The sequence below is a fragment of the Bos grunniens genome, chromosome 17 (assembly GCF_055505025.1).
Source record: "Bos grunniens cultivar Pamir isolate PY7600 chromosome 17, Bosgru_T2T1.0, whole genome shotgun sequence".
Classification (NCBI taxonomy): Eukaryota; Metazoa; Chordata; class Mammalia; order Artiodactyla; family Bovidae; genus Bos; species Bos grunniens.
In genome coordinates this window covers 66,569,907-66,592,616 of record NC_141181.1, presented here as the reverse complement: position 1 = coordinate 66,592,616, position 22,710 = coordinate 66,569,907, and the positions used below count along the sequence as shown (strand labels likewise).

General features: G+C 53.8%; 2 protein-coding genes across 5 annotated transcripts in view; one reads left to right on the top strand and one right to left on the bottom strand.

Annotated features, from left to right (window-relative positions):
* Positions 1-2: 2 nt before the first annotated feature.
* TFIP11 (tuftelin interacting protein 11) lies at positions 3-19,344 on the top strand. Of its 3 annotated transcripts, none has more exons than XM_086346045.1 (13): positions 3-66; positions 1,653-1,870; positions 7,571-7,724; positions 8,016-8,172; positions 9,494-9,621; positions 9,972-10,124; positions 11,517-12,044; positions 12,162-12,268; positions 13,106-13,274; positions 13,593-13,836; positions 14,168-14,310; positions 14,655-14,820; positions 15,940-19,344. In XM_086346045.1, the coding sequence occupies exons 2-13, from the start codon at positions 1,662-1,664 to the stop codon at positions 16,293-16,295; spliced, it is 2,514 nt and encodes an 837-aa protein (XP_086202171.1). In that variant the 5' UTR covers positions 3-66; positions 1,653-1,661; the 3' UTR covers positions 16,296-19,344. The 3 variants fall into 3 exon arrangements, with proteins under 3 accessions (XP_086202171.1, XP_086202172.1, XP_086202173.1); XM_086346046.1 differs by having other exon boundaries at positions 185-1,870; XM_086346047.1 differs by lacking the exons at positions 13,106-13,274; positions 13,593-13,836; positions 14,168-14,310; positions 14,655-14,820; positions 15,940-19,344 and adding an exon at positions 13,019-13,097.
* Positions 8,797-22,710, bottom strand: part of SRRD (SRR1 domain containing) — a 31,332-nt gene continuing 17,418 nt past the window's right edge. Inside the window, exons 2-8 of one of the 2 annotated variants that reach the window (XR_015144032.1) lie at positions 20,240-20,280; positions 18,641-18,900; positions 18,464-18,562; positions 17,373-17,527; positions 16,969-17,014; positions 15,981-16,623; positions 8,797-11,004 (exon numbers count right to left, since the gene is read on the bottom strand). Coding sequence is in view for 1 of the 2 variants with exons in the window: in XM_086346063.1 (XP_086202189.1) it covers positions 16,405-16,623; positions 16,969-17,014; positions 17,373-17,527; positions 18,464-18,562; positions 18,641-18,900; positions 20,240-20,280 (820 nt within the window). In the remaining variant the exon portion in view is untranslated. Of the gene's footprint in view, positions 11,005-14,418; positions 16,624-16,968; positions 17,015-17,372; positions 17,528-18,463; positions 18,563-18,640; positions 18,901-20,239; positions 20,281-22,710 lie in introns of those variants that run through there. The other variant, XM_086346063.1, reaches the window with a different exon arrangement.

The following is a 22,710-nucleotide window of genomic DNA, read 5'->3' as shown; positions in this document are numbered from 1 at the left end:
GCGCCTTAGTGGCGCGTTTCTCGCACCGAGTGGGGCGCTGAGTTCGGTCCGCTGAGCCGGAGAGAGGTGAGCTGGGCCCGGGAGTGGACGGACAGGGGACGCGGGGGAGTCTGTGCCAGTAGGAGGGGGGCTCTGGCTCGCGGAAGCGGGCCTCGGCCTCGCCGGTCGCTCTTCCCCTTTCCAGACAGCGCGGCCGCAGCGGGGAGGGAGCGGGGCCGCTCGGGGTCTCCGGGCCGACTTGGACACCGATCCTCCACCGCGGGGCCTGGACGGCGCGGCAGGGAGACGCCGAGCCCTGGCTGCAGTTCCACCTGGTTTCCAGCCTCACCAGCCGTGGAACCTAGGGAAGTTAATTTCTCAGCCTCGCTTTACTTAAGTCTGAAGTTCGAAGGCGCTAGCAGTATCTCCCTCGTAGAGGTGTCTTGATGCCTGTGTTAGATTATCGGCCTGAAGCGTCCCGCAAGGGCTTACTTAGCACCTCCTGGGGGCTCTGTAACTCGTGACAGCTCCGTGCTTTTTACCATGCCCTGTGCCCGAGGAGGCAGCGGTGATCGGCGACTGGGACACCCCGCCTCCTCTGAGAGTATTTCCCCCCTTTTTTGCGCGTGTATGACGTTGGGACCGGCAGGACCCAACCATTGCACCAGTGAGTTGAGAAGAGTAAGTAGGGAAAACTTTCCCACAGAGCTGACCAGAGTTTGAACTCGCCTTAGAAGTGTTGCGAGTTGGCCGTCCCTGAAGTCTGCTTTTGGCAGCTGCTAGACGGAGGTCCCAGCGCTGTCATGCATGTAATGCATTGCGTTGTGGTGCCCCATGCTTGGCACTTGGTCTGCGTTTAATATTCATGCATTGAGTACCAGGTAGAGCGGGGATTTGAACTCGGGCTGTGTGATTTCAGCACCTGCTTTCACCATCACTTTGCTCCATGCTAATCCAGTAATAGGAGGGGCCATAGACCTAATCCTGGGACTAGCGTAACAAGCGGTTACTGTGAGCTAAGTGTCTTGAAAGAGCCATCTCATTGATTCTGCCTCACAAGCCTTCTCTAAGGTTGGTACTGTAGTTAATCCACTTAAGAGACAGCTGAATCTCATCACCCAGCTCCCCTGAGTTGATGGCTGCACTCGGGTTCACAGACGTGTGCTGTTTTAAGGTCGTATTCATAATCAAAAGAGGTTCCTGTCTGGGGAGGAAAACCTGAGGGTCATATTTAAGTGTTTTCTAAGAAAAAGAAATCACTTTGCTCAGCTGTTACAAGTCCAGATGAAACTCTTCACTCAGCAATAGAAAAAAATAACATCCAGGAAGATGTTTGCCTCATTTGTGAGGCAGCCATCCGTAGAATAACATCCTTAAGCTTTTTTTGCATTGTTTGTGTGTATGTGAGTGTGGGTGATGTTTGACAACATTGAGAAGGAAGTGTGTGCTTAACCACATGGACTGTTGGGACTGGTCTTTTTGATTCTGTTTTGGTACCTGTTTTCTAACATACGTTTTTAGCGTCTGCTTTATTGAATTGTACCAGTGACTTCACTGGATTTCAGTTTAGGGGAAGCTGTGAGGGCAGCAGGGAGTGGCAGCTGACAGGGCAGCCTGCTGCTGCCGCCCCCAGGACTTGTCACAGACTGTGCCTTTTCCCTGCCTCCCTTCAGTGACGGGCCATGTCGCTGTCCCACCTGTACCGGGACGGGGAAGGCCACATGGACGATGACGAGGACGAGCGGGAGAACTTCGAGATCACCGACTGGGATCTCCAGAATGAATTCAACCCCAACCGGCAGCGCCACTGGCAGACCAAGGAAGAGGCCACCTACGGAGTGTGGGCAGAGCGAGACTCGGATGAGGAGAGGCCCAGCTTTGGAGGCAAACGGTATGGCTGGCGCGGACCGCTTTCCCCAGGCGTTGGGGAGCTACCCCGCTAAGTACGCTTCTCTCCTGGCCTCCCCGAGCCCCTTAGCTGCAACCTCAGCCAGGGAACCCAGTTCCTCCTTTGGACAGAGCGCTGCTCTCTCACTGACCGATCATGAGTGAGCGATCATGTATCCAAAGCCTTGTGCTGCAGCCCCAGTCCTTCCCTTCCAGGAGCCCAGACCCCGGAGGGTGGAGGCAGGCTCACAAATGGAAGTTTGTAACTGACGTAGGACCGGAGGGGGGTACTTTTCCTTGTGTTTGACCTGTTCTGGGAGGTCAGGGAAGATTGAGTGGTGGGGGGCAGGAGGGAGCAGAGCGCCTTGATGGGAGGAGCAGGGCGTCCAGGAGGGTGTGAGCGGTCTTGTGGGGAGACGGGGGAGAGGGAGAGGAGGGGACTGTGGTCTGTGCAGACGGGGTGAGACATGGCGTGGGGAGTATGTGTGCAGAGGACCCTGTGAAGCCACAGTGGAAGCGGGGCATGTGAGGAGGCCCGGGCGGTGTCCGAGGAGACGTGGTGGAGACTGGGCCGGGAGGGCGGCCGCAGGCTGGGGGTTCAGGCTGAAAGCCGTCTCCCCCTTGGTGTGAAGTCGTGTGTGGGAGCTGCGGCGTGCTTGAGCAGAGTGTGTAGCAGACTGAGGTTTGTCTGCGTGTCCCCACCTGAAGCCTAGATTCTCCAGCCCGTTGAGACCGTACGTTTTTCACAAAAGAGACTGGGGAGAAAGAGCGGAGATCCGTTCAGGCTCTTTTCATCTGGCAAGAAATGTTAACAGTGGACAGTATGGATCACAGGGCAGGAATGTACAATCGTAAGATAGTAACAGCAGCCAGGACCTGCGGGTTCCTCACAGGCATGGTCTCACTGACCTTCTGAGAGAGGCACCAGGTGTAAAACGGGGTAAGTTTCACAGATTAGGGAACAGCGGCGAGTCACGCAGCTGAGCTCTGAGAATCGGGGTCTGTCCGATCTGGAGTTGGGCTCTCATATGGCATCTCTTAGGGGAAAATTCCTCTGTGGATCTTACTGCCACAGGGATGTTTATTTACTAGGTCAGTCATTTTAGAAAGCATCACCTTATGTTGCAGTATTCCCGGGCTTTTTCACTGGATTCTTTTCGCTCTTCCTTTAACCACACAATACAGAACTGTCAGCTCCAGTTTATACAAAGGGGAGCTGTGATTAAGACTTGCTGTAAGTACTGTTCTTGAAGCGATCGGATAAAATTAGTACTTTCCATCTCACACAGTTAATTTCTTAGCTATTTTAGTTTTCATAAATACATTTAATGAACACAAGCTTTTCTAAGAATGATTGATAAAATTGGTAATATACTTTCCGTTCATATAATCTCCCTTAAATGTATTATATTTATGATTTTGATTTATGAAAGTGTCTTTTCTTATTTGATTTTTATACTTGAAATAGTGTCCAAAACAAATTTTTTGCAGGGGGGGTGGGGGCGGAGAGTATTGTTTACTTAAATGTTGTGTTTCATGTGTAGAGCAAAGCGAGTCAGTTATATGCATGTGCTTCTATTTATAAATATACACATATACATACATGGAGAGACGCTCTTTTTCAGACACCTTTCCTATATAGGCTGTTACACAATGTTGAGTAAGTTCTCTGTGCTACACGGTAGGCCCTTGGCTGTTTCATACGCGTGTGTGTGTTAACCCTGATCTCTCTAACTTATCTCTTCCCCCACATTTTCCCTTTGGCAGCCATAGTTTGATTGCGAGATCTGTGAGTCTGTCCTTGTCTTGGAAACAAGTTCATTTGTGTGATTTTAAAAGTTAGATTCCACAGATGAGTGACACCACGCGTTTGTCTTTCTCTGTCACGGTCACTTAGTGACGTGGTCGCGAGGCCCGTGTGTGCTGCTGCGGGTGGCACTGTTTCATCACTTTGATGACCAAGCAATACTGCCTCGTGTGTGATTGTGCCACCCCCGTATCCGTTCATCCGCTGATGGACATTTAGGCCGCTTCCACGTCCTGGCCGTGGTAGATGGTGCTGTACTGGGTACTGGCGTGCCTGTGTCTTTCTTTTTCAGTATTTATTTGGCTGCCTTGGGTCTAGCTCCGTAGTTGTGGTGTGAGGACTGACTTGCCTTGCATCTTGTGGGATTTAAGTTTCCGCAGCTAAGGATCACACCTGCGTCCCGTGCATCACAAGGCTGACTGTTAACCACGGGACCACCCGGGAGGTCGTGGGGTGCACGTATCTTTTCAAGTCATGGTTTCCCACGATGTGTACCCAGCAGTGGTATTGCTGGATCGAACGGTGGCTCTGCTTTTAGTCTTCTAGGGCACCTCATCCCGTCTCCACAGTGGCGGCACCAGCAGTGCAGGAGGGCTCCCCTTTCCTCCCCGCCCTCTGTAGCGTTTGTTGTTTGTAGAATTTTTGATGATGGCCATTCTGATTGGTGTGAGGTGATACTTACTGAAGTTTTGATTTGCATTTCTCTTACTAGCAGTGTCGGGCTTCTTTTCAGTTGCCTCTTGGCCAGCTGTGTGTCTTTGGGAAAATGTCTATTTAGGGCTCCTGCCCCTTTTGTGATTGGGTTTTTTAAAAAAATATTGAGCTGCCTGAGCTATTTGTAGATTTTGGAGATTAATCCCTTGTTGGTCGCATCTTTTGCAAATATTTTCTCCCAGTTTGTGAGTTGTCTTTTCATTTTGTTTATGGTTTCCTTTGCTGTGCAAAAGCTTTTGAGATTAATTGGGTCCCATTTGTTTATCTTTGTTTTTATTTCCATTACTCCTAAGAGCCGATTGTTGAGTTTTAAGCTTTGAAGCTGGAGCTTTAAGCCAACCTTTTCACTCCTCTTTCACCTTCATTCACCTTCATCGAGAGGCTCTTCAGTTCCTCTTCACTTTCTGCCATAAGGGTGGTGTCAGCTGCATATCTGAGGTTATTGATACTTCTTCCGGCAATCTTGATTCCAGCTTGTGCTTCATCCAGCCTGGCATTTTGCATGATGTGCTCTGCACAAAAGTTAAATAAGCAGGGTGACAATATACAGCCTTGACATAGTCCTTTCCCAGTTTGGAACCAGTCCACTGTTCCATGTCCAGTTCTAACTGTTGCTTATTGTCCTGTGTACGGATTTCTCAGGAGGCAGGTTGGGTGGTCTGGTATTCCTGTCTCTTAAGAATTTTCCAGAGTTTGTTGTGATCCACAACAAAGGATTTAGTGTAATGAATAATGTTGAAGTAGATGTTTTTTTCTGGAACTCTCTTGCTTTTTTTATAATCTAGCAGATGTCGGCAATTTGATCTCTGGTTCCTCTGCCTTTTCTAAATCCAGCTTGACTATCTGGAAGTTCACGGTTCACCTGTTGCTGAAGCCTGGCTTTGAGAATTTTGAGCATTACTTTGCTATCATGTGAAATGAGAGCAATTGTGTGGTAGTTTGAGCATTCTTTGGCATTGCCTTTCTTTGGAATTGGAATGAAAACCGACCTTTTCCAGTCCTATGGCCACTGCTAAGTTTTCCAAATTTGTTGGCATATTGAGTGCGGCACTTTAACAGCATCGTCTTTTAGCATTTGAAATAACTCAACTGGAATTCCATCACCTCCACTAACTTTGCTCGTAGTGATGCTTTCTAAGGCCCACTTGGTTTTGCATTCCAGGATGTCTGGCTCTAGGTGAGTGATCACACCATCATGATTATCTGGGTCATTAAGATCTTTTTTGTATAGTTTTTCTGTGTATTTTTGTCACCTCTTCTTAATATCTTCTGCTTCCGTTAGGTCCATACCATTTCTGTCCTTTATTGTGGCCATCTTTGCACAAAAATTTCCCTTGGTATCTCTAATTTTCTTGAAGAGATCTCTAGTCTTTCCCATTCTGTTGTTTTCCTCTATTTCTTTTGCATTGTTCACTTAGGAAGGCTATCTTATCTCTCCTTGCTATTTTTGGAACTCTGCGTTCAGATGGGTATGTCTTTCCTTTTCTCCTTTGCCTTTTGCTTGTCTTTTCTCAGCTATTTGTAAGCCCTCCTCAGACATCGATTTTGTCTTTTTGCATTTCTTTTTCTTGGGGATGGTCTTGATCACTGCCTCCTGTTTAGCGTTACGAACCTCCATCCATAGTTCTTGAGGCTATTGGAGATCTAATAGATCTAATTAGATCTATGGCAATCTGTGGCAATCCATAGATCTAATTAGATCTGTGGCAATCCATAGATCTAATCCATGGAGATTAGATTTTCAGATCTAATCCTTTGAATCTTTGTCACTTCCACTGTATAATCATTAAGGGATTTGATTTAGGTCATACTGAATGATTTTCCCTACTTACTTCAATTTAAGTCTGAATTTTGTAATGTGTTCCTCAGCTCCTGGTCTTGTTTTTGCTAACTGTATACAGCTTCTCCATCTTCAGCTGCAAAGAATATAATCCATCTGATTTTGGTTTTGACCATTTGGTGATGTCCATGTGTAGAGTCGTCTCTTGTGTTGTTGAAAACGGATGTTTGCTATGACCAGTGTATTCTCTTGGCAGAATTCTGTTAGCCTTTGCCCTGCTTCATTTTGTACTCCAAGGCCAAACTTGGCTGCTACTCTGGGTGTCTCTTGTCTTCCTACTTTTACATTCCAGTCCCCTATGATGAAAAGGACATCTTTTTTTTGGTGTTAGTTCTAGAAGTCTTATAGATCATCATAGAACTGTTCTTCAACTTCAGCTTCTTCAGCATTACTGGTCGAGGCATAGACTTGGATAATGTGATATTGAATGGTTTGCTTTGGAAACGAACAGAGGTCGTTGTCACTTTAGAGGTTGTACGCAAGTACTGCATTTCGGACTCCTTTGTTGACTATGATGGCTACTTCATTTCTTTTAAGGGATTCCTGCCCACAGTAGTAGATATTAATGGTCATCTGAATTAAATACACCCATTCCAGTCCATTTTAGTTCATTGATTCCTGAAATGTCAGTGTTCACTCTTGCTATCTCCTGTTTGACGACTTCTGATTTATGTTTATTATCATCAGTTATTATGATTACTGATGTTTGAATGTGTTCCTCCATTTTACTAGTAATATTAACAGGCTTTATTTCTTAAACCTTTCCTGCCTTAACTGAATTTACCAAGTTATTGTTTTTTAATATTAACTCTTGGCCACACTGGGTCTCTGTCGTGTGGGCTTTCTCTAGCTGAGACGGGGCTGCTCTCTAGTTGCCAGGCATCGGCTTCCCATCCTGGTGGCTTCGTTAGTTGTGGAGCATGGGCTAGAAGGCACATGGGCTTAGTTGCCCATGGCGTGTGGGATCTTCCCAGACCAGAGACTGAACCTCTGTCCCCTGTGTGGGCAGGCCGATTCTTAACCACTGGACCACCAGGTAAGTCCTCAAGTTATAATTTTTTTTTTTTTTAATGTATTAAATGAGGGGTGGACAGTCACATCATACTTAGAATTTTTAGTCAACTCTATGCTGTCATTGGTAAGCCTGAAGTCACAGAGTTGAGACATCAGGTCAAAGTGTCGAATGTGATTACAGGGGAGCCGGGTCTGGGGCACTGATGATAGGAGTCAGCGCTGCTCTTTTAAAATGGATCCCACAAGGTCTGCTCTAAGGAGCTCTCGGGCCAATGACGTTGGCCTGAGAGAGTTCTTACAGACCCCCTGGACCTTCTGTTTGCCCGCAGGGCCCGCGACTACTCAGCCCCTGTCAACTTCATCAGCGCGGGGCTCAAGAAAGGGGCAGCAGAGGAGGCGGAGCTGGAGGACTCCGATGATGAAGAGAAACCCGTGAAGCAGGATGAATTTCCTAAGGATTTCGGACCGAAGAAATTAAAAACGGTAGCATCCTTATTGAAGGGCTGTGACCTTAGTAATGTCCCCAGAAGGTCGCTGTGGCCCTGGCATCTGCTGGGGGGCGGGGGCTTTCTGCTGGAGGCCGGTCGTGTGGGCCTCTCCCTGTGGGAGCAGGTTTCCCGCGGGGTGGCTGTACCAGGCAGTCTTGGCTCTGTCCGGAGACATCACTGGTGTCCTTGTGGTTTATAGGATACTTCTCACAGTGCTCTGTGACTGCCCGGCCATGGTCCCATCAGCCAAGCTTGCTTGCTTAGGTTTTTCCTTCTTTGTTTTCAGGGTGGCAATTTTAAGCCCAGCCAGAAGGGTTTTGCAGGAGGAACCAAGTCTTTCATGGATTTCGGCAGCTGGGAAAGACACACAAAAGGAATCGGACAGAAGCTTCTTCAGAAAATGGGCTACGTGCCTGGAAGGGGCCTAGGGAAGAACGCTCAAGGTGTGGTGCCCTGCCCGTGGGCGCTCCGGGTGGGCAGGCAGGGGCAGGGAGGGGCGCGCTCTGCCTTTTCTCTGCTTTGTTGCTTTTCTGCCAGCGTGTGACAGTGGTGCTCTAAGCTCCGCACTTTATCAAAACTCAAGTTACATAAAATGCCGTATTTCAGCATGAGGGAGTGGTCGGGCTTAATACAGCCTGATGGGCTGAAAACAAGCTTTTTTCTGGCCTGCCCAGTGTTTCTAAAAAGTCAGATCAGTTGCCAGTGTTTAAAAATCAGACAATTTCTCCTAGGTTGTAGATAAGCTACAGTTTAGGAGATTGGCAGGGATTGGGTTAGCTGACAACTCCTGCCCCTGTCAGCCCCCACAGCTTCCTTATTCTGGAAGCGGTCTCCACACCACAGCCCCTTCTCCTTGTTCCTGTTACTGTCCCTGGGCTCTGCTCACAAAGGGGCAGGATAGGTAACTTAGCTGCATGAAACATCCATGGACCTGAGTGAAGATTGGACAGGTGGCCTGGAATGAGAGTGAAGGCTGTTCTATTTGGGAGCTCAACAGTACGAGCTGGAAAGGGTGTGGTGGGAAGTTCGGGGTGGGGGCAGTTCTTCACAGAAATGCTGTAGTCCTGTTTGTAAATTTTTTAAAAAGAAAATGCATTTATTTCCAAGGTGCATAGTATGAGCAAAGCAAGCATAGGAGATAGGAACTACCAATATGAAATATTATGCGAATGTAATACACGAGTGATGAGTGATTGTCGCTCAGTTGTGTCTGACTCTGTGACCCCATGGACTGTAGCCACCAGGCTCCTTTGTCTCTGGAATTCTCCAGGCAAGCATACTGGAGTGGGTTGCCATGCCCTTCTCCAGGGGATCTTCCTGACCCAGGGATCGAACCCTGGTCTCCTGTATTGCAGGCAGATTCTTTACCAGCTGAGCCACCGGGGAAGCGTGTGTATATATACAATACAATAAGAAAACAGATGGAGTTTAAATGGCGGTTCCCCCTCTCTTCAGTCAGAATCAACATATCCTTCCCGTAGTAATCGGCCTCCAGATGAACAGGGTAGGCCAGGGTCAGTTATAAATACTCCCGTCCGCTAAGTAAGTGACCGCGGTGGAAGCGGACCCGCGCTCAGGGCCTGCATGCGCTCCTGTTGGCACACTGCTCTGTGGTATCGGCAGCAGGACCACGTGGGGCGTGCAGGAGCGGCTCCCCTTCCGGGCGGCGTGCTGTCCCGTGGAAGGACCAGGGAGCAGGTCTCCGCGCGTGGCGCACCCACACGATGGCAGTGACCGCAAGTCTGTCTCTCTGAAATTCATCAGGCATCATTAACCCAATCGAAGCCAAGCAGAGGAAGGGCAAAGGTGCGGTGGGGGCGTACGGCTCGGAGCGCACCACCCAGTCCCTGCAGGACTTCCCCGTGGTGGACTCGGAAGAAGAGGCCGAGGAGGTGGGTCGGGAGGTGGCCCGGCTGTCCTGTGCGCCTGTCGGTCGGGGTTGGTCTGTCTGCTCATTTGTTTGCTCAGCCAGCTTCCGGGGGTTCAGGGGTCGAGCTCACACTGTGCACCAGTACGGGCCAGAGGCTGGTGTCCCGCCATCAACAGGGAACACAGTACATGAGTAACCAGTGTGGTCAGAAATGGGGGTGTGGGGACAGGGTCTCTCCTTTGTAGTGGGGAGTGGGTGTCAGGCAGCCTCCTCGGAGGGGTCAGCGTCAGACAGCACCGTCCTCAGCACAGAACCGTGTGGAGGTCTCAGCGGCCCTTTCGTCTTCTGATGGACCCTGCCCCTCTGACTCAGGAATTTCAGAAGGAGCTGAGCCAGTGGAGGAAAGACCCCAGCGGAAGCAAGAAGAAGCCCAAGTATTCTTACAAGACCGTGGAAGAGCTGAAAGCCAAGGGCAGGATTAGCAAGAAGCTCACCGCTCCCCAGAAGGAGCTTTCTCAGGTCAAGGTAGGTGCCCATAGATGCCAGCCCTGGATGGGGGTCTGGGAGACACGCAGTTACCCCACGCAGCAGAGGCGGTCACGGAGCACTGGCTCGTAAGGTTCCTGCGGGCCTTCTGTGCAGGGGGCGGGAGGGTGTGCGCGTGTGCTTTAATCGTGTGTAGCAGCCTCTGTCCATTCCCTGCACTCAGGCTGGTCATCGCCCTCCCCCGCCTTCCCCGACACGACAGGGCTGAACTGACTGACGTTCCCAGCTTTCTGGGGCTGCCAGTCCTGCTGTTCTGTGGCCAGACCTTGAACATCTCTGGGTCCGTCTGGGGCAGGTTGCTTTGCGCGTAAAGCCTTGTCTGTGCTGGGGACAGTTCTTAAGGCGCGATTCCTAGAAGTGGAGTTGCCAGGTTCAAGCACCGGAAGATCTTTCAGTCTCCGACCAGAAGGGGCCCTCCGGGCATCCCGCGCGGCCTCTTATGCTGACTTGATTTTCGGCCCTGGGCATGTGCAGACTGAGAGGCTTTCCCGTCACCGCCCCAGGGGACAGAGGTGACAGGTGTCTGCTGCAGGAGGTCAGTGTGTGTCACAGAACTGAGAGTTCAGTGGGTTCTCCAAGGTCAGGTGTCAGGTCAGCTGGGGACCTGGCAGGGAGTGCGGCGTCCGGGTCGCAGCTGGAGCCTCTGCGGCCATGGGTCTGGGCGGGCCCGAGGGCTGGAGCGGAGGTGAACGTCTTCCTGGGGGTTTCAGTTCAGCGGGTCCCGGGTCGCGGTCGTGGCTCAAGAGACGGCGATACTTCGGTTCAGTACCATCCATTCTCATTCCTCAGTCCCCAGACACCGAAATCACCTCATGTCCTTGGTTGCCTTTGTGGGTTTTGTGTGTTTCACGTTTTTATGCTGAAAAACAGAACAGAGCAACTCTTACTACACGCAGTACGCAGCACCTGTTAGACAACTGCGAAACGGAGGCAAAAGTATTAACGTTATTTCCCATAATGACCAGTTTTCACACCTGTGATGTAGATCTTTTCAGGTCTTTTTGTTGAAATGTGCGTTTTTTACCAAGATATTTTTGACTGTTGTTTTATTGCCTGCTTTAATCGGTACAGCCTCTACTCTTGTATGAAAATAGTTTGATCTCAACAGCATAGTCCCATTCGTATGTCCTCAGTTTTCCGTCTGGTCTGTCCAGAGGCCCCAGGGGAGGGCTTGTCCGTCTGTCCCTGGTGGTCGGGACCAGGGCCTCTGCTGAGCCCTTCCCCAGCTCCGCTGAGCAGTGCTCACAGGCTCCCTCGAGCGTGGCGCCCTCTCCGGGCTTCGGTGCGCGTCCTACAGGGGGGCGTGGGGGAGGGGTGGGGGAGGGGCGGTGGCGCGCGTTCACCCGCGGGCCCCCCCCCCGTCCTCCCCAGGTCATAGACATGACGGGCCGGGAGCAGAAGGTCTACTACAGCTACAGCCAGATCAGCCACAAGCACAGCGTCCCCGACGACGGGCTCCCGCCGCAGGCGCAGCCGCCGCCCCCGCCCGGCAAGGAGGCCCGGGCGCCCGGCTTCGCGCTGCCCGAGCTGGAGCACAACCTGCAGCTGCTCATCGAGCTGACGGAGCAGGAGATCATCCGCAACGACCGGCAGCTGCAGTACGAGCGGGACGTGGTGGTGAACTTGACGCATGAGCTGGAGAAGGCGGCGGGCGCGCTGCAGCAGGAGCAGCGGGCCATCGCCAGCCTGAGCGAGGTGCTGGCGCTCGTGGAGGAGTGCGAGCGGCGCCTGCAGCCCGGCTGCAGCGACCCGCTCACCCTGGACGAGTGCGCCCGCGTCTTCCAGACGCTGCGGGACAAGTACTACGAGGAGTACCGGATGTCTGACCGCGTGGACCTGGCCGTGGCCATCGTCTACCCGCTCATGAAGGACTACTTCAAGGAGTGGGACCCCCTCAAGGTGAGCGGGCAGGGAAGACCGCTGCGCAGCCTCTCGCTGGGGGCAGCCCGGGCTCCAGACGGTCTGGAGGGCGAGGGGCCGGCCGGCCGCTCTCAGCCTCCATGTCTTCCTCCTCAGGACTGCACCTACGGCACCGAGACCATCTCCCAGTGGAAGAGCCTCCTGGAGAACGACCAGCTGCTGTCGCACGGCGGGCAGGACCTCTCTGCGGACGCCTTCCACAGGTGCTTCTGGGGGCGGCCGAGGAGCGCTCCTGGCCGAGCGGCGGGGCTCGGCCTGTGTGGGCCCCAGGCACTTGCGGGCGCTGCTCTGGGAACTTAGATTCGCCCACCCACTCGCCCTCCCCTCGTGTGCGCTGAGGATCTGCCTGTCCTCGCTGGGCTCGCCCGGGAGTGAGGCAGGGCCAGTCTCCAGGAAGGGACAAGGTGGGTGGTAACAGGGAGCGGACAGATACAGCCGGGCTGAGGATGGCAAGGGCACCACCTGTGTGCACATGTGTGGGTGCGGGTGGAGGTACAGGTCTCGGGAGGGTGATGCTGAAGCCCAGACCCAAGCGAGGGGTCAGCTCTGCAGGTGGAGGTACAGGTCTCGGGAGGGTGATGCTGAAGCCCAGACCCAAGCGAGGGGTCGGCTCTGCAGGTGGAGGTACAGGTCTCGGGAGGGTGATGCTGAAGTCCAGACCCAAGCGAGGGGTCGGCTCTGCAGTAGAGCCCCAGGTGGGGAAGTGCACGACCCCTTGGGGGCTTGTGAGCCCGCAGCTGCCCTGCCAGGGACGCAGGGACACCCAGGAAACGCCCCGAGGCTGAGTGGGAGCCACGAGAGCTGTGGGCCGGCCGATGGTTTCCTGACGGGAGGGCCCTGCTGTTGGGTGTCCGCAGTCCTGCCCCAGAGGTGGGGGCGGGGGTGGGGGGGGCCCTGGGTAGTGGGACCAGCTGGGTATAACCAGCCCCCGCCCCCCGCCCACCTGCCTGCAGGCTGATCTGGGAGGTCTGGATGCCGTTTGTCCTGGGTAGTGGGACCAGCTGGGTGTAACAACCCCCCCCCTCCCCCCCTGCCCACAGGCTGATCTGGGAGGTCTGGATGCCATTTGTCCGGAGCATCGTGGCGCAGTGGCAGCCGAGGAACTGTGACCCAATGGTGGACTTCCTAGACAGCTGGGCGCCCCTCATCCCCGTGTGGGTGCTGGACAACATCCTGGAGCAGCTCATCTTCCCCAAGCTGCAGAAGGAGGTGGGCCCTCGTGGGGATGGGGGGCCGGGGCTCAGGGAGCAGTTGTCTTCAGTGGCTGTCACGTGAGCTCCAGCCTCGAAGCTGTTCCTCGAAGCCCCCTTTGTAGGGAATTCATATACTTGGTTTCTTCAATGACTTAGAATTGTACCGTTTCCAAGACTTAATACAAACAGTGTAGGTATACTGGTGGGTGAATAACCTTGTCTGGGGGGAATGTAATGGAGACTGTGGCCCCCCACACCCTTGCTCAGCCAGGAGGGCATCGTCTGCCCGCCCCACAGGCTGCATGAACTCAGGCCCCTTGCGCTCCCCCTGCAGGTGGAGAGCTGGAACCCGCTGACAGACACCGTGCCCATCCACTCGTGGGTCCACCCGTGGCTGCCACTCATGCAGGCGCGCCTGGAGCCGCTCTACTCGCCCATCCGCAGCAAGCTGGCCAGCGCCCTGCAGAAGTGGCATCCCAGCGACTCCTCGGCCAAGCTCATCCTCCAGCCCTGGAAAGACGTCTTCACCCCTGGCTCCTGGGAGGCCTTCATGGTCAAGAACATTGTGCCCAAGCTGGGTAAGGAGCCGAGGAAACACACCCGCAGCACAGCCACGTCCACACTTGTCCCCTGAGAGGTGCCCGGAGCCCAAGTGTACCCAGGCCTTTCTGCCTCGTCCGGGTCAGCCTCTGTCTGCCTCCTGAGCTCTGGTTTGGGCCTCTGGTGACAGGGCAGCCACAGGGGTCCTCAAACTTTTGTCCCACTGGATTCTAAACTTAGAGCTAGTTCTGGGTTAGGGAAGGAAACAGTTTTTAAGAATTGTCACGTCAAGAGCTTAAACTCGACCTTTAACAGCAGCTCGAAGGCGGACACAGTGGCTGTACCTGAGAGGCTGGGTTTCTCTTCCAGGGATGTGCCTCGGGGAGCTGGTCATCAACCCCCACCAGCAGCACATGGACGCCTTCTACTGGGTTATCGACTGGGAAGGAATGGTCTCTGTCTCCAGCCTGGTGGGCCTTCTCGAAAAGCACTTCTTCCCCAAGTGGCTGCAGGTGAGCCCCGCATCAGCTTGTGGGGTGCGGGGGGACAGCAGGAGCCACTCAAGCCGGGGACAGCTGGGGTGACTGGGGTCACACAAGAAGGAACTGCACAGGCAGGACCACAGTGCGCTCCCTTTATTGAACGCTTGCCACATGGGGGCCCGAGGGTGGGGGTGGGAGGCCCAGGCGCAGAGTCTACATGCAGGGCCCTTCACTGCCAAGCTGACCCCATTCAGCCCCTGAAACCCTGCAAGCGCCACCAGCTTGCAGACAGGGACCCAGACAAGCAGGTGGACGCTGTGCTCCCGCTCGCCGCCGCGGTGGGCCCTGGCGTCTCACCTGCCTCCTCTGGGCAGGTGCTGTGCTCCTGGCTGAGCAACAGCCCCAATTACGAGGAGATCACCAAGTGGTACCTGGGCTGGAAGTCCATGTTCTCGGACCAAGTGCTGGCGCACCCGTCCGTCAAGGACAAGTTCAACGAGGCTCTCGACATCATGAACAGGGCGGTGTCCTCCAATGTCGGTGAGTGGGGGCCCCGCACTGAGTCAGAGTTCACACCTGGGGCTCCAGGACGCAGACTCGTCTCAGCCCCTCCACGTAGTTACTTAGCCCACAGCTGCCCCCCGTCTCCTGCGGCTGAGAGGAGCGCTGTCCCTGAACGAGGCTCACGTGAGCCAGGTCCACCTCGTCACCGTGCTGGCGGCTCCTCGGTGTGTCCGCCGGGCGGGAGCTGGGTGGCCCCTCTAACCCTTAGGAGTTACCCGTCGTCCCTCCTGTAAACCAGGAGCGAAGCCCCACTTCGGGCCCGGTAAGGACCAGGGCGCCGGCTTAGTGCTTGTGGACCGCGCTCAGTGTAGGTGGTGTCTCCGGTGTCAGGAGGCGGCGGCTGACTGTTCAGTTACCACCTACCCCTGGGTAATACTCAGCTCTCGGGAGGTCCCGCTGCCTGGTGGGTCTGGGGGCCCCGTCAGCCAGTCCCGAGTTAGAGTGCGCTCACCTCGCAAAGCAAAGCCACCAGAGCACCTGGTCTAACCGTCTTTCACAGACAAGGCCACAGAGTGGCAGCTGGGACTGGACTTTCTATTCAGTTCTTTGTGCTTAGCCTATTACAGGATGACACAGACCCTATACTGTGTCTAGTGAGGTGAACGTGTGTCTGACCTCTGCTCACCCAGGCCTCCCCGGGACACTGGTGGGCATCTCTCTTCTCACACCCCAGACCTCCTCCTAGGCCACCCTGACCACGAGCCCCTAGAACTCTCCCCTCTGGACCCCTCAGTTACCACTGGGCATTTGGGGACCCTTCAACATCTGTGTTTCAGCCCCCCAGATATATCTATTGATTGTGTTGGCCTTATGTTTCAGGGATCTGAAAGCTGCCTTTGGGGACATGTGGGGTGAAAGCTCTAGCAAGTGGGGAACAGAGGCTCATTGACCGTCAGGGTTGTTGAGTGTTTAATAACCTCTGGTCATTAGGCATGAACCATAAATTCTTAACGTGGCTGCAGCCAGCTGTCCACCCCCACCCCCCCTACCCCTGCCCAGGTGGTGCCTGGGCCTCTGTGGGTGGGCCCGCCCCGCCCCGCCCCGCCCCGCCCCTGACCCTGACCCTGACCCTGACCCCACCCCTGCGCCTCGCAGGTGCCTACATGCAGCCTGGTGCGCGCGAGCACATTGCCTACCTCACGCACACGGAACGGAGGAAGGACTTCCAGTACGAGGCCATGCAGGAGCGGCGCGAGGCTGAGAACATGGCCCAGCGGGGCATCGGCGTGGCCGCCAGTGCCGTGCCCATGAACTTCAAGGACCTCATCGAGACCAAGGCCGAGGAGCACAACATCGTCTTCATGCCGGTCATCGGGAAGCGGCATGAGGGCAAGCAGCTGTACACCTTCGGCCGCATCGTCATCTACATCGACCGCGGCGTGGTGTTCGTGCAGGGTGAGAAGACCTGGGTGCCCACCTCGCTGCAGAGCCTCATCGACATGGCCAAGTAGGCCGCGCGCTTGCCGGGGGCGCGCTGGGGAATAAACAGCATCTTACAGCAGAGCTGACGTCCTCGCTGCTTGGTGAGAGGGCGCCTGCAGTTCCTATGCCGTGGGCCCCTCACAGCGAGCTCAGGTCAGCGCAGGGAGGCTCTGTCTTCTTCCTGATGATCTCGAGGTCCTCACAGTCCTGGTAATCTGGCTCTTCCCGAAACGCCCAAGTGTCCGTGGGGAGCTGTGTTAGCTTTTGTACAGGAAACCAGTGGAGAGAGGTGTCATTAAACACGTCCATGTACCTTGGGGTCTGAGGGAACGCCAGCTCCTCCAGGCCTGTCAGAATCTGAGCAGAAAGATGCAAAAGTGAAACAAGCCTCACAGGCCCAGTGAGCCCCACCCTCCCGGGCTAGAGTCCTGGTCTACTCATCACTCCAACGTTACTAAGGAATAAGGTATTTTTAGTACTTATGCAATGAGTTGGAGTCCCCAAGGACAGTGCATAAGTTGGATCAGATACTGAGAACAGAGGAAATTAAGAAACAATGAGGAGATGCACTCAAACATAGCTTTCTGGACCACAGACCCTCACAAGCACCCACCGCTACAAGTGAAGGTGGGATTCTCCACAGTAACAGAGACAGTACAGCTTCCCAGGCTGTCCACCCCAACCCTCCACTCAGGCAGATACCTTTGCAACGTATGGGTAATGTTTATGCAGAATCCTCGTCAACAACCTAGAAACCAAAATTGTTGAAAACATGATTAGGCAGTATGAGACCAGGTTCATTGCCCTTACGACACAGAAAGGCAAGATGACTTAATGGGGGTGTGCGTAAATGCCCCCGTCACTGCCCGTCTCATCAGGGAGAAACGACAGTGCGTGTGAAGCAGGCCAAGGATACTGTGTTAGTTGTAAGAAATGACTGTTTTCCCCCATTTAGAAAAGCCGTCTCTGCCGCCCTAAGAGAAGGGAGAAATTATTTGCAGAAAGACACCCTGCTTCCCAGCGTGACCCAGACTGACATCTCACAGCCCAGCCCTCTGTCCAGGGGGGACTTGAGGACTGGGTTCACCCCGGCACCCCCCGCTCACCTCTCCTCGAGCCCCCCGAAGCTGTTGCCGATGATGACCACCTTGGAAAGGGCGTCCACCGACCAGTTCCTCCACAGTAGGTTGTTGTAGAGCGCCGTCCCACAGTGCGGCATGTAGAAGACGGTGGGCTCCCCGCACACGCTCCGCTTCCCCTCCTGGGGTCCAACATGCACGGGGTGAGCATGCATCTTACAGCAAGTGGCGGGGGGGGGCAGTCCTAGCCAGCTGCGCTCAGCGCCAGATGAGTGCAGTCGTGTGCGTGCACTCACCCACGACACAGCCGCGCCCAGGCCGCCATGCGCCTCCCGCCTGCACACGTTCCCCGACACCACGGTTAACGCAGCTGAGACGACGGGAGGCGGAGGGGGTGGCGACCTCAGGCACCAAAGGGAGAGACACTCCTGCGTCGCCCTGTGCGCCACCCCCGGTGCCGGCGACAGCTACAGAGTTACCCAAGACTGAATCGGGACATCCGGAAACCCGGAAAACTCACGTCTGCTGAACACACGTGTCCCGTGAGCATGTACAGCTCTGGACACTGAGGCAGGGGCAGGGCCCTCGGGAACTGTGTCCCGTGTCATTCTCTGCAGCTCCCCATCGTGACTCGGGCCTTTTCAAACATTCCCTTGGGGTCCAGCCGCCCCCTCTGGAGAGCCTTCTTTCCGGAGGTCTCAGAGATCCCCACTACTTGAGGATTCAGCCACAACTCAGCCGGGGTCTGGGCTGCAACCTCCCGCCCCCAGAAGGGGCACCTCCCGGCAGAAGGGCCTCACGAGGTGCAGACACCGCGCCCTCTTCCCCTTCGTGCAGCGACACGCCCACCACTGAGCACAGCAGGCACACAGCCCTCAGGAGGTGCAGAGACCGCATCTCCTCCCCTCGTGCAGCGACATGCCCACCACTGAGCACAGCGGGCACACAGCCCTCAGGAGGTGCAGCGACACGCCCACCACTGAGCACAGCGGGCACACAGCCCTCAGGAGGACCAGGCAAACGGCACACGCTGCCGCCAGCTACAGGACAGCACAGGTCCACGTGGGAGCGACACACCAGCCCTGTGTGACAGGCCTCGCGCGCCCCTAACCACGTACCTCATTATCCCCGAGAACCACCACGCCCAGGGCGTTGAGGACCGCGATTTCTAGTCGACTAAACAGAGGGTCGTACACGCAGCAGTGACTCCTGGGGATCTGCAGAGGGCGACGAGTGGCTCAGTCAACGTGTGCACGAGACCGAGGAGGGGGCGGTAAGGGAGGACACAGACTCACCTGGCACCGCTCCAGAAGGAGGAGCAAAAACGCCAGCTGGCTTCTAGCTATGACGCAGCTGGCGAACTTCCCGACGCCGTAACACACACACTTGAAGCAGCAGGTCCCTGGGACCAGGGTCTCTTCCGGGACGGAGCCAGGGGCCGCATCTGCCTCCACTGGGGGGGCGTCGAGATGCAGGTGTCCCAGGGCTTCCGAGAGAGACCCCTCGGGGGCCCTCAGCTGTTCCAGGTGTTTCTGGAGACACCCGGTGATGGTTTCTGAAAGAGCGGGCCCTGCACAGTCAGAGGGCACGCTGTGACCCAGGAACTAAACCATCCATGGCCTGGGGAGCAGGGCGCGGAAGCCTTCACTCCCCAGAGAAGGGGCTGCTGGCCACACGTGGGGCGTGCAGCGGCGCCCACCCCAAGCTGACAGCGGCCGGCACCTGGGTGCCCACGGCCTCAACTAAGGGAATGCTTCAAGCCAAAGTCAGGTTCATCCATGGCCACAATGTCCATCTAATGCTTGTGTTAACTCATCCTAGTTTAGTAAGAGGTAACCAGTACATGAAATTGTGGTCTGAAATACTACCTTTGTAATAAAAGAAGAACTGAAGAGCAGAGCTCTCAAAATGATCTTGAGTAAGAACATTTAACATGTAAAAAATTTTTAAAAAGGCTGGGGCGTCTAGAGACTAAGGAAAAATAAATCGTTTCACTGGGTGGTGAGTCCTCGTCTCTCCTTTTCTGTCACTGGTACTGAATTCAGTAGAACAGACTGTATGCAGAACGAAACAAAAAGCAAACAGCCATTTATCTATTCCCGTTAATAAGATACCAATGTTGACTCATCAGCAAGGACACCTTGAAATAAGACCCAGGCCACAGAAGGTTACATAGAGACCTGGCTCTCCGCATCCACGCTGCTCAAAGAATCAGTGAATGCCTTCTGGAAAACAACCAGAAAGCGGATAGCAAGTTGACCACTTCCACCTCTGGAAATATACACTAAGAACATCACCTTAAATTTGGTAAAAAGCTTTATGCATGAAAAATTATGTATATCGGGACCTCCCTAGTGGTCCAGTGGTTAGGACTCTGCACGTCCACTGCAGGGCGCACAAGTCTGGTCACTGATTACTTAAAAAAAATAAAAACTATGTATAATAAACAACAAAAGTCCCTCCATAAAGACTATAACTATGGTATACTTGTGTTATCACCCATCATGTTTAGGAAGAGACTGTAACAGCCATGTACGGTCAGGGAAGAGAACAGGATAAATGTAAATTTCAACAACATAGTGACAACTGACATCCACTGCTCTGGTGCAGCAGGCAAGCACCACCGAGAGCACTTCAGGAAATACTTCATTTATACAGTTACACTACAGAATATGTACGTTTCCATGTCCATCCACAGATACAGAAGCTGAGGACCAGGGTTAATGCAGGAAGACACACAGTTGTAAGGGGGGTTGGAGTCAGCATTAGAACCCAGCATGGACACCCCGCCGTGAAGCAGACGTCACCCAATGAGGGCTGGATCCCCTGCTTTGCCCACCGTCAGGCCCTCCTCCCACCCCAGCCGCCTCCAGCCCGAGCCCCACGGCACCCACCTAGTGCTGAGCTCCAGAAGTCAGAGATAACCAGGTCCTCCCTGTTGAGAAAAAAAGTGGCGTGGTCACCTCTTGCCCTTTTCAGGGCTCCCTAACAGGGACTCCCTCCTGACCGGGATGATCAGGAGGTGGGGAGGGGGCACACGCTCTGACGCAGAGTCCACCCCGGAGCCTGGGGCAGGGTGCCCGGGGGACACGGCCAGAGCGGAGCCGCTGGGGCCCAGAGAGGGCCAGGGAGAGGGCTTCCCGGAGGAGGCCCCCGATTCACAGGGACACGTCTGGGTCTTGGCACACGGGGGCAGCTCCACAAACAGTGGCTAAACATGGAGATTTAGCCTCTCCACACTTCTGTGTCCTCACCTCTAAAACGGGGTGAGAACTGCACCCCTCACAGAGTTACGGCAGGGATGAAATGGGGAACGCCCAGCACACTGCCTTGTACAGAGCAGGCCTCAATCCGCGGCCTTTGTTGCTACGGATAACCCCAAGGTGAAAGTACAAGAAGGGGCAAAACCAAGTGTTTCCTGCAAAACACAGTCGATTGTTAAATGAACTGCATGGATTCTCCAATCAAAAAACGCAGAGTGGCTGAATGGATTGAGAGCATCCATCTATGTGCTGCAGACAAGAGGATCATTTCTGACGTAAGGGCACACAGTGCGAACGGGAGGGACAGGAGAAGATATCCCATGCAAATGCAAACCAGAGCAAAGTGGGAGGAGCTATACTTCCATTAGAAAAAACAGAGTTTAAAACGGATATAACAAGACTTCATGGGCTGCAGCAAAAGCTATTCTGAGAGGAATGTTCACAGCCAGAAACCTCAAGAAACAAAGTCCCAAACAACTTTACACCTCAAGGAACTAGAAAAAGAACAAAGCAGAAGGAAAGAAGGAGCGGAGCAGATGTGAAGGAAATACAGATTAAAAAGACAATCGCGGGCTTCCCTGGTGGCTCAGTGGTAAAGAACCCGCCTGCCGATGCAGGAGACACAGGTTCCATCCCTGATCCAGGAAGATCCCATGTGCCGTGGAGCAACTCCAGGACTGAACCTGTGATCCAGGGCCCTCGAGCCGCAAGTCCTGAGCCCACGTGCCACAACTCCTGAAGCCTGCATGCCCGAAGCCTGTGCTCCAGCACAGGAGAAGCCACTGCAGTGAGAGGCCCGCACACCACGCCCGGAGAGCAGCCCCACTCTCCGCCAGCTAGAGAAAAGCCCAAGCAGCAAGGGACCCATCACAGCCAATATATACATAATAAAACTATTTTAAAAAAGACAAATAGAGAAGATCAGTAAAACTAAGAGCCGGTTCTTTGAAAAGATAAACAAAATTGACAAACCATTAGCTAGACTCACCAAAAAAAAAAAAAGAAAAAAAGGAAGGCTCAAATAAAAATCAGAAATGAAAGAGGATACATTACAACTGGTACCACAGAGATATACAGAATCATAAGAGACTACTATGAACAGTTAAATGCCAACAAATTGGATGATCCAGAAGAAATGGATAGATGCCTAGAAATATTTTACCAAGACTTAATTATGAAGAAACAGAAAATCTGAACAGACTGATTACTAGTAAGGAAGGTGAAAGTGAAAGTGAAGTCGCTCAGTCATGTCCGACTCTGCAACCCCGTGGACTGTAGCCTGCCAGGCTCCTCCGTCCATGGGATTCTCCAGGCAAGAATACTGGAGTGGGTTGCCATTTCCTTCTCAAAGGAAGTTGAATCAGTAATTAAAAACCTCCCAACCAAAAGAAGTCCAGGACCAGTTAGATTGACTGGTGAATTCTACCAGACATTCAAAGAAGAATTGATAGGGATCCTTCACAAACCCTTCCAAAAATACAGGAGAAGGGAACACTCCAAACTCACTTCACGAGGCCAGCGTAACCCTGATACCATAACCAGATAAGGATGCCGTAAGGAAAGGAAATCACAGGCCAACACCCCGATGAACGCAGACACAAAAATGCTCATCAAAAACACGAGGAGACCGAACTCAGCAACACATTACAAGGAGCATACTCCATGATTAACTGGGGTTTATGCCAGGAACGCAAAGCCAATGTAATAATACAGCACATTACCAAAACGAGGGATAAATCCTATGACCATCTCCACAGATGCAGAAAGAGCGTTCGACAAAATCCAGCGTCCACTAAGATGATAACTATCAACAGAGCAGGCGTAGATGAAACAGAACTTAATAAAGGCTATAGACAGACGGCGTTTTCACCAGAGAGAAAAGCGCCTTTATGACGAAGAATGCGCTGGGTGTATTTTAAACAGTCTTCTCTTCCTTCTGCCAGAGGCACCAGGTGATTTTCCCTGGCTCTTCACCATAAGATCCTGGTGGGGTTCCTAGAGGTAGGGGCCAGGGAAGTTTGGGGGTTCCCCTCGGACGGCAGCCCCAGGAGTCTCTGAGACTCACACACTAGTCCTCACTCAGCCAGAAGCAACTCATCGAA

Bases quoted from the DNA above. Each gene is read 5' to 3' on its own strand.
- TFIP11 (XM_086346045.1), top strand. From the start codon at position 1,662: ATGTCGCTGTCCCACCTGTACCGGGACGGGGAAGGCCACATGGACGAT. The intron at 9,622-9,971 runs GTGGGTCGGGAG...CCTCTGACTCAG, and splicing joins CGGAAGAAGAGGCCGAGGAG to GAATTTCAGAAGGAGCTGAG. The intron at 14,311-14,654 runs GTGAGCCCCGCA...TCCTCTGGGCAG, and splicing joins TCTTCCCCAAGTGGCTGCAG to GTGCTGTGCTCCTGGCTGAG.